This window comes from Geospiza fortis, unplaced genomic scaffold (assembly GCF_000277835.1).
Source record: "Geospiza fortis unplaced genomic scaffold, GeoFor_1.0 scaffold231, whole genome shotgun sequence".
In the NCBI taxonomy this organism is placed as follows: domain Eukaryota; kingdom Metazoa; phylum Chordata; class Aves; order Passeriformes; family Thraupidae; genus Geospiza; species Geospiza fortis.
The window spans coordinates 4,518,187-4,529,170 of record NW_005054351.1 but is presented as its reverse complement, the minus strand read 5'-3'; the positions used below and the strand labels follow the sequence as shown (position 1 = coordinate 4,529,170).

General features: G+C 40.9%; 1 protein-coding gene across 1 annotated transcript in view; it reads left to right on the top strand.

The window, feature by feature from the left end:
- The window catches only part of DYNC1LI1 (dynein cytoplasmic 1 light intermediate chain 1), a 25,571-nt gene extending 21,355 nt beyond the window's left edge, over nt 1–4,216 (top strand). Inside the window, exons 9-12 of the mRNA XM_014307976.2 lie at nt 104–148; nt 673–793; nt 964–1,122; nt 3,255–4,216. Of these exons, the coding sequence (XP_014163451.1) occupies nt 104–148; nt 673–793; nt 964–1,122; nt 3,255–3,367 (438 nt within the window). The 3' untranslated portion in view covers nt 3,368–4,216. The remainder of the gene's footprint in view (nt 1–103; nt 149–672; nt 794–963; nt 1,123–3,254) is intronic.
- The last annotated feature ends 6,768 nt before the right edge of the window (nt 4,217–10,984 follow it).

The window sequence follows — 10,984 nt, the reverse complement described above, 5'->3', positions numbered from 1 at the left end:
CCCAATACAAATTTGGGGTTTTTCATTCCCAATACAAATTTGGGGTTGCATTCTTAGTCACTGTAATATCTAAGACTTCATGTGTATGTTTATTTTTTTGCAGTCACAGTTGGCTAAACAACCACCTACTGCTGCAGGAAGGCCAGTGGTTAGTAACAAAAATTTTAAATATCATCACATGAAAATCATTAACTTTTGTATATTTAGAGGGTTGCTTTTATCTGCGCTGTCAAATACTGTTTGATCTAACTGTTTTTAACTACATAGTATTTAAATACTCATAGTGCTCTCAAATTATGACACTCCACAGTGAGTCACAACAACTTGTATTGACAGCAAGGGCTGAAGGTCCTGGCTTTCCTTTTCGTATGTTAGAATGCATTTATGGCCAGAGGCACATGGATTTTCAGGTTTCTCATGGGGATAAAATTAAAATCTTCTCTTGTGCTTTAGTTACACCAAAATTAATAGTTTTAACAATGTTCTACAAGTGTGAAAAAACTTGTACACAATCAGCAAAATTGAATCCTGTGTTGTTTCAATTGCATGAGATACTACATTTAAAATACAAAAGCTTAGGAGGTGTGAGAAATAACAAAATGCTTCATTTAATCTATTCTTACACTTCAGGATTGTTGTTCAGTTGTTTTTTGGTTTGTTTTTTTTTAATAGGATGCCTCACCAAGAGTTCCTGGTGGATCTCCTAGGACACCAAATAGATCTGTAACATCGAATGTTGCCAGTGTTACACCAATCCCCACTGGGTCAAAAAAGATTGATCCCAATATGAAAGGTACCTCTTTTCTTGTGAGGGCACAAATGCAGCTGGAGAAGCAAAATAATTGCTTTGCCTGCTTGCTTTAATGTGCTTATTTAGATTTCTTAACACACTAAATAAGTATTTACTTAGAAAATCTGTGTTGGTTTTGTATTGTGGTTTTTCTTTCCTTCTTCCCCTTGTAGCTGGAGCTACATCTGAAGGAGTCCTGGCTAACTTCTTCAATAGTCTCCTGAGCAAGAAAACTGGTTCTCCTGGTGGCCCTGGTGGTGTTGGTGGCAGTCCAGGGGGAGGTGGCACTGGAGGTGCTGGCAGCAACTTACCACCATCAGCAAAAAAGTCAGGTATGATTAATGACGTTAAAGATCGACTCAATCTAAATTGAGAGATGGATTGTTCCTGTTAGTATAGTTTATCAAAAGTATGAATACTACTATATTTAACAGAATGTTATATATATATGGTTTTATATTCTATATGGCTTTTTGCTTTTGTTTTCACAGCACTTTAGTATTGCCTTTTTGTGGCTTTTAGAGGAGCAAAGAAAAAATCTTCATGTAGTTTTAGCATGAATCGTGTCTACATGAGTTCCTCATTTTTTCCCTTTGTTTCCACCATTCCAATGAAATGGCTTATGCCATAAGCCTCTTCTAGTCTTAATTAAATAGATTAGGACCATATTTCAAGCTGATTCTTTTTGACGATACTGTCAGTATTAAAATAGCTTTAAATTTTCTTTCACTAGAGTTCTAGCTCTGATGTGATGAGCACTTGGAGTTTGGTGGCAGCCTGTAAAAATACTTATGTGTTTTCTTTTGACAGCTGTTTATATATGAGGCAATTAATAATTACTATTAATCTAGAAAGTTTAATAGTGACTGTGCTAAAGCTAGATGCAGGACTATACTGGCATTTCTTGCTATTCCTATTTAAAATGTTTCTGTATTACTTAAGATCATGTGTACACAGACACCTTCCCTCCCTGCTTCCCCAGAGGTTAATAATGCTCTACTTAGGGGAGAATGCTGGTCTTTCATTGGTGCTTCACACTTCCCACTAACATTTTGTGTAGATTAACCCTGAATTTTTTTTCGCCTGTGCACATTTCCCTTCTCTAAGTGCAAAACTCAGTGGGCTAAGCAAAGTTTGAGTGCTTCCTAATGTGCTGTAGGCAAAGTCAGCAGTGCCAGTTTGAACAGCATATGGAGATTGTTCAAACAAATGCAGCTGACGCAATATGAGGCACAGAGAGCACCCACTGAAAAATCCTGTGGGGAGTGGCTGGCAGCAGGTTTGGATGATGCCAAGCAAACAGAGGCAGCACTCCAGAAAAGTGTTCTGTCTGGGGCTATGGTAGAAACTTCAAGGACAGAATTTAATTATTGAGGAGCAAAACAGTTCTTAGATATTTCCTACTATGCAACAAATGAAGGGTTAGGGTTATAGCCAGTTTAACATCAGAAAGGACTATGTTTTCAAGGAATTACCATAAATACGAACAAATTTGGCTTAGATGTGGCCTCTTCACCTTCCTCAGTGTTTGCTGTCTGTATTTAGTGATATCTGTGTCACTCACTCTTCAAATCTGAAAACTGTCTGTTAAGACAGTAGTTTGGGATTTGAGAATTAATTTTTCATCAGCAGCTTTGGGAAATTCCTCTGCTTAGTAGTTGAAATGTTAGCTGCTTTGATTCTACTAAAGTGTCATCTTTTGTTAAATGATTTGAAGAGCAGCAAAGTTCCTCTGGCCAAAATCACCTTTATGGATAGATCCTGTTAATTTGCATCTTCAGAAAGGATGCTGGGAGCCTTCTGACACATGTGCAGTTGTAGCACATTCTTTTACAGATGCTGTGCACTCTTGTCAGTGTTGGAGTCCTAATCCTGCACTGCCTTTTCCCATGTTGGCTCTTCCATTCTTGCTATAGAACATAGTGGGATAGAAACCTAGACTGAAGAGTAGGAATTAAAAAGGTGGGGGAAAATGGTGTGTTTTGAGCTTAAATTAGGTTAGAGTGTGGCTGCAGAAATGTTTATGCCAGTTCAAGTTAGGGAGGAGATAAGTGGGTGAGGAGAGAAAGGGATTTACCATCTGCAGGTATGTGTGAATGCATGAGCAGTGGTGTCAGGTTTATGCTGATCAAGTACACAAAACTGGCTTTGCTGGGCTTGGTGAAACCACTGATTTTTACATTCAGCATTATTTCAAATTCAAATTATACAGAAAATTGTGTAGAAGCAGTCATAACTGCTAGTCTTAACAGTATTTATTATTTTATACTTTTAACTCTTCAGAAATATGAAAGGATATGACTTTCTCTCTACTGTTTCCTTTCTGTTTCTTTTGGGTTTTGGCCTTATGCCTTAGTTGTGCACCTAAAGCATGCAGTAACAATTTGTCTGATTTGAGAATCGAAGATACCACAGGCTTTTCATAAACATGACTGAATGATACACTGAATGATTTATTTTGTAGGTCAGAAGCCAGTTTTAACAGATGTTCAGGCAGAATTGGACAGAATTTCACGAAAACCTGAAATGGTCTCTCCTACATCATCTACATCTCCCACAGAAGGTGAAGCATCTTGAAGACACCAAATAAAACCAATTGTTCAGTTTTCTGGGATAGTTCAAATTTGCCTCTGCCTCTTCCTTCAGTGACTGGAACTAAAGAACTGAAATATCTTTCAGAACACAAACCATTGATGTCTGTCTTTCTTTTATATGTGTTGCCCAACTTTACAAAAGGGAGCTGTACAGATGGAAAACGGTATCACATTGTGTAGAAGCACTGCTCACAGTGCAAAACCAGTACATTAATTTTTTTTTTCTGGGTTTTGTTGAAAAGTCAGTGTAATTCTGTAAAATTGCAAGTATGTCCACTTAAGTGATAGGGGTTGCTTAGAGCAAGAAAACTGATACACACCACAGGCACTTAATTTATATTGATTTCCCAGTCTGTTAGGTAAGTTTAATACTATCTTAAATAGATTTAACCTCTACATGAGAGAACTACTGCTAGTTTTTCAAAGAGAAAAATAATTGCACAAATCTGTAATAGCAACAAACTCCAGTTATACTTAAACACTTAATTGGGAATATGGTTAAAAAAAATCTGTTTCATCTCCACTGAAATTTACACTGCATTCAAAAACCCATGCAAAAATTCATTCCAGGTATGAGACTAAATTAGTGGCCAGGTTTGTTGATTTTTTTTTTTGTTTATTACTCTTTGATTAATTGCAGACACTGAATAAAAGATGTATAAAGAAAAAGCAGAGGTTAAATGTACAGAATATCAGTATCCAGATTTGTCTATATATATATGGCTCAGCCTTAATGTCCCCCACTATGTTTCCCACACTACTTATGGTTTAAAATTGGTCATCAAAACTGTAATCAGTTAATAAAGTATTCTCTGCATTCAAATTTAAATAACTTTGATTGGAGCCATGGTGTTCTTGTTCGTTTACAGTTACATCTAAGGATGTGGTGCAAAACATCTTAAAACATGCTTTTATATTTTCACCTCTCAGTTAATAACATCAGTGGCAGATATTTAAACTTCCTTAAAACATTGTTTCTGGAAGGAAGGGGATAAATCTGCAGTGTTTGTTCCTAGGAGTGAAACTAGCTTATCTGACTTGGGTGGCTTGTGCTGCAGTGTTTTCAGAGCACACATTAGACTAAGGATCCTGCTGCTGGCTGCAGTGTGTTGTCTAATCTAAGTAGTAGTTGACCAAAGTTAGGACTTGACTTAAGCTTTCAGTACACAAATGTTGAACATCGCTCTTTCCTCTGTGAAATTTGTGGTTACTTTCTGCTTACAGCCTCAGACTAGGAAATGTAAAAGATTTATCCTGATCAAATGATTGCCAAGACATTTTAATGAGTTCAGGTTTTCTAGGGTTTTTTTTTTAATCAGTCTTAATTTCTCTGATTTGTTAGAAATCTCTGTATTTTGAATATGGTGGTACTCTTCTTCCCCAGTTCCTGCATTCTGTAGTGGTTCTGGTGAATTCACAGAATGGGTCAGGTTGGAAGGGACCACAGTGGGGTCACCTTGTCCAACCTCCCTGCTCAAGCAGGGTCATCCCAGAGCACATGGCACAGGACCATGTCCAGGCAGTTCTTGAATATCTCCAGTGAGGGAGACTCCATAGTGTCCCAGGGCAACCTGTTCCAGTGCATAGTCACCTGCACAGTAAAGATGTTCTTCCTCACATTCCAGCAGAGCTTCCTGTGCATCACTCTCTGGCTGTTGCCTCTTGCCCTATTGCTGGGCACCACCAAGAAGAGCCTGGCTCCATCCTCTTGGCACCCTCCCTTTGGATACTGGCAGACATTGTTGAGGTCCCCTCGCAGTCATCTCTTCTGGAGGCTGAACAGGCCCAGCTCCCTCAGCCTTTCCTTGTGAGAGAGATGCTCCCTTCCCTTAATCATCTTTGTTCTCCTCCATGGGACCTGATCAGGGCTCCTGAGGAACCCAAAACTGGACACAGCACTTCAAGTGTGGCCTCCCTAGGGCTGAGTAGAGGGACAGGATCACCTCCCTTGACCTGAGTTACCTCCATATTTTCAAAATACCTAAATTTTTTTAAGAGCAACATTTATCTAGTTGTGCACTTAACTGCCTCAAGATAAGCACACTTGTTAAAATAGAAGATTGAACTGTCAACTGAGAAGTTTCAGTGAATGTTCTTAGCTGTCTTTAACTGCAGCCCTGAAAATTTTGCTTATGTCAACAGTTCAGTAAAGGTTGGGGGGGACACATGGGGAAATGCATGACCTGCTGATGAACAGCTGTATAGAGTAAATTGTTTGGAAGAAAAAAATTAGGCTTCTAATGATGGATGCATGGCATGCATCAGTATCAGAACAGTTGTCTAGGTTCAGTATGTAAACTTGAAACTGAATTTGGAGCGTGCTTGAGAGAAAGGATCCTCTGATGATGAAAAACAGGACCCATTCTCACACCACTGCAGTGGTATGGGTATGTGTCATTAGGGTGGAACTGGATTTTAAGGGCAACATTTTAAACTAGTGGATATTGTCCATATTTTTGAAAGACAACTGCAGTCTCTAGGTTAATTCCTTTGGGCATCTATCAAAGCACAAAACCCTTTATGAAGGTGGGAAATTTGCCATATAATATATTAATAGCTATTACACCAGGTTCCCTAATTTGGGAAGGCTGGGACAGGGGAAAACCTTACAAATGAGTCATTATAATTTCACTTCTTGAAACAGATGTCACTTCTGTGTATTTGAAGCTTCTAAATGTGTTTTTCCCTAAACCCCTATAGCTTTGGAGTTTTTTGGTTGTTTTGATTTTTAAATTCTTATTTACAAATGCTTGTTTACACAAAGACTGTTCCCTACCATGCCTCTTCATTCTAAAAGACTAAAGTAGCTTGCTTACCTCCTTCAAATTCTCTTAATGCTACTGTCACTTCCTATCTGCAGCCTGCTCATGCTGTCTGGGGGGGAAAATTTACCACAAAAGGAAAATACCTGAGAATATTTCTGTGTAACCTGATGTCTTTGACTTCTTGTTTCCCTCTGATGAGACGAAGGCTCCTGGGCTGGTTGCTTTTTCCTCTTGAGCTGCAGTTCCCCCAACTCCTGCTTTGGTGAGAGTAGACAATTAAGGTGGGATTTACCACAGCTATCATGCAAAACACAGTCTCTGTGACAAAGGGCCCTTTTCACAAAAGGTAGTGCCAGTAAACCCTGCTCCCTTTTCTCCTTTCGCCATCAAGTGAAGCGCCAAAATAAATAAATTGGGTGAAAACAGTGAAGCTAATTTGGCAAGAATACCTTCTTGCTCTAGGCTGCGGAGGGGTAAGGTTTGGGATTACCTCAATTTTTGAAAGAGTAACATTACAAATTACATTAATTTTGCTCTCAATCACTCTTCTGTGCCTTTAGTGCTGTTGGGTACAAAGTTTCAGACTAGCGCATAAGATGCAGAAAGCAAAGAGGTGATACAGGAACTACAGGACAATTTTAATAATGATACTTTTAAAATTCTATTCAGTATGAACACTGAAAAAATGCTACAATAAAAATCAACTAAATTCCTTTAGACTTTCAGGGCTAGTCCAATGTAGACAAGTTGCTGATTGGACTGAAACTAAAAGGTTTCAGGGGAATTTTGTAAGTCTTCTCTTCCTCCTTCTCTACCCTGTTCCCATGTCAGTTCTTTTGAGTATGCTGATTCTAATAAAGCTGTTCTGCAAATTTTAAGCTTGAAATTTTTGAGTAAATGTCCACTTTATTTCCAGGCAGGTCATATTTTTCAGCTGAAAATTACAATCCCTGGAACATGCACATGGCTTTTAGGTTTGATGGACAAGCTACTATATTAACCTTATATTTCTAGTGATACTTCTGAAATGCAAGAATTGCTGCCTGATGGGCTGCAGTCTCTTCTTGGGGAGCAAACAGTTTGCAGTGGGACACCTACAGCAGCAGAACTGTTGCCTATCAAATACCTCATGGCTTAATGCTTCTCTGTGCCATGCAGATGCATGCAGAAAACCACTGAGAAGAGTTAGCCTAAGCTTGCATTTGGAAAGTGTGGGGATTTCATCTCTGGTGCCATAAGGGATACTTAGTAACAGCTGTTAAAAATGCTAATTCTTCATCTTCAGCTGTTTAAAAATCACACATTCGAGCCTGTTTAGTGTGGTGTCACGGTTTGTGAAGTTCAGTTGCAATACTGAGCACAAAAATAGAGCCTCAAGAGCTAAAGAAAGTTCAACAGATGAAACACATTGAAGTCTTCTCTGAGCTCAATGTTACAGTACTTGGAGTATTCCATTTGCTAGCTAATCATCCTGTATTTACTTCATGTAATACATGGGGATAGTCTTGAACAGAATATGTTGAGGTGCCCATGTAAGAACATCAAAATGAAGGAGGGAGATGTGCCTCAGACAGGCTGTCTTCAATGGAGCTCCCTGAATTGTGCAGTAACATACTCTTCTTCCTCTTCCTCATCACTCTTCCAATGAAACTAAGTCTGTCTCTTTCAGTGTTTTCCAAGCTGCTTCCCCATTTTTCTACTTCCTTCTTCCTTGCCTTCTGTCAAGAAAAGCAAAAAAACCCCATAACTGCATTTATGAAAGTGAAAAAGGGAGAACATGAATTCGTGAGGCCAATTCTGAGTGTGAGGGACTCAGGCTGTAGTGTTGCATTGTAACACAGTACACAGAGTGTGCCAAAGAGCCACTGGGGCTCACTTGATGAAAACAGCAATGCAGCTGTGGCCTGGAGCCCCCTTATTGCAGTAGCTGGCATTTACTCAACTGCTTCAAGGAACTCCAGTCACAGTTTTGGAAATTATTTCAACATGGGGGCAAGAAGTGGCAACTGTCATACAGCTATACTGTGTACACTGCCATCTCCTCTAGTGAGGGGGCTTTCTCCGTTGGTATTGCTTTTTGGTCACTATGGAGGGTGTCTTGGAGGAGATGTAATGAGGGAGAAAACCAGGTCACTCATCACTAATCTGCTTCCACTGATGTCCCTCTCTGTGCCTGGCTGACTGGAGATGTTACCACAGCTCAGCATCTAACTGTGGGGTTGCTTCTCTGCCACCATGTCCTGCCTTTAGCTCTGCTCCTGCCAGTCCAGAAGATGCTGTGGCAGGGTAAGAAAGACTTCTTTTTCTGGAAAACTGTCAGGTGTAGCACATAACCAAAAGGAAATTAATAGCTGTATACCTGGAATGGGATTTCCATCACATCACAGTCAGCCAGTTACTGTTATTTGCATTAAAGCCTATTGTTACTTACAGTAACTGTTGTTTCAATTCTCTCTTTAAAGGAAAAATACCGTACTGGAATGTTGGTGTGATTAAAAGGGTGAGGAACACCTGCTGTACCTCTGTGAAGAGCAGCATAATGTAATGCTTTAAATATTTTCAAGATACCAACTGCTATGCTGTTGTCCAGTTTTCATTCCTTCTCTGTCACATGAGCTTTGCCCTAGTTTTGCTGTAGTTTCACTTTTCCTTAACCTCTTATAAAAAAATAAATAAATTGGCCTCAATAAGTTAGGCTTTAAATGGCAAGCTAACCTTTATCATTCATGCATCGTTGATATGTATTTCCTGGAGAGGGCCTGAACGGGAAAACCAGCTTAAAGACAGCAGAAATTGGAAAGAGGTTGCCATCTATTTTATCTTTTGTAGTCTTGTTTTGTGTTTCTGTGGCTCCCTGAAAAGCAGTCTGTCCTCAAGACAGTTGTCTTCAGTACTACCATCTGTATTCATAATCTAGCAATTCTGCATGAAGACATTCTAAAGACTCACAAGGGAAGGGCTACAAAATAGCCTTAGATGCTACTGAACATCTTAAAAGACCTGACAGCTGCTTCTACCTCGGTTAAGTCCTGTCTCTGTCAGACCACAGTATAGCCTAGACATATGCTTTGTGGCTTTGGAGTTATTCAGCAGTTGTGAAATATTATCAAGGAAGAAAAGAAAACAAAAAGGAAATTTCCCTCAGAAGAGAGATGCCAGCTTCTGTAATGTAATCTAATTTATAATGTTCTAGTGTGAAAAAAGGTAGTGAAGGCACTGGGACTTTATAAGCGGTAACAGCAAATGTTCCTGACTGCACCTACCTGCTCAGTCCTGTAGTCTGGGATGCTGCCAACAGAGCCATGTTAGACTCACCCCAATCCCAGGCAGAAGCTGGGGCACACCCATGGTGATACCTCATTTGTTTTAGTGGAAACGCCCATGCCTTGGGAATCACAGGACTTGCCCTACTCATTTGCCTCCCAAGCCAATTCCTGCAGCCAAACATTGTTTGTGACAGTGGCAGGTCTGTATGATCCTGCCTAGGGACACTGTATTCCCCTGGATTGTGTTTTCTTACCGGGAGAAGCACACAGCCTGCTGGTACACACTCAGCAGGGAGCATGGCCCAGCTGCTTTGGTCTGGCCCATACTTCTGCATCTGCCCAGTTAAGGGGGGTCCTGCCAGAGCTAAAAGTAGCCCCAGCCTCATGGGGCTCTATAGCACATTCCCACTGCACTGTGTGGTTCCCAAAGAGAAGCAGTATCTGAACAGCCTGACCTGTTCCCTAAGGAGGGAATCTGTTCCTATACAGCTAATGTTAAGCAAGCAAATCTCCTCTTTTTCAACCTGTAGCAATTTTCCATTTCTTTGAATTTAAACAAGTATAATTGAACTTGACTACAAAGGACCATAATAGCTCTGTGGGTAATACATCAATAATATAGAAGCAAACAACACACCTTTGCTTACATATAAAAGGTTCAATCTACTCTTAATAGGCCACAAAAACTTTTATAGTTACTTTTAAAAGCTGACCTGGGCAAAGGTATGGGAATATATTAGAAGAGGGTTGGTGATATGAGTATTTTCTCATTCACAACAAGGAATGTCTTCAGAGACAATGATTCTTCTGTACTCAGCACTGGTGAGGCCACACCTCGAGTGCTCTGTCCAGTTCTAGGCCTCTCAGTTCAGGGAGGACATTGAGGCGCTGGAGTGTGTCCAGAGAAGGGCAGCTGAGCTGGTGAAGGGTCTGGAGCACGAGTCCTGTGAGGAGCAGCTGAGAGAGCTGGGATTGTTTAGCCTGGAGAAAGGGAGGTTCAGACTCTAGAACTGCCTGAAAGGAGGTTGTAGCAAGATGGAGATCAGGATGTTCTCTCAAACAACTCATGACAAGACAAAAGGACGTAGACTCAAGCAGCACCCAGGGGAGGTTTAGGTTGGACATTAGGAGGAATTTCTTCCCAGAAAGAGTGATTAGACACTGGAATGGGCTGCCCGAGGAGGTGGCAGAGTCACTGTCCGTGGAGGTGTTTAAGGCAAGACTGGACGTGGCACTCACTGCCATGGTCTGGTTGACACAGTGCTGGTGTTCCGTCAAAGGCTGGACTCGATGATCTCAGAGGATTTTTCCAACCTAATTGATTATGTGAATGTAACCAGGCAAAGCTTTGCCTTAAACCCCCTCTTTTGATACCGTAATCTCGTATGATAAGTGAATACTCGTGTAAACTTTACTTACCAAGCCCCTGTTGGCGAACTGAGCCCAGACCGGGCCTGAGGCGGCCCCGCGGTCCGGCCCGTCCCTCACGCTCCCGCCCGCGGCCGCGAGGGGGCGCCGCCGGCAGCGCCTTTGTCCCGCCGGCACCAACCGCCGGTGCAAACGCCGCAC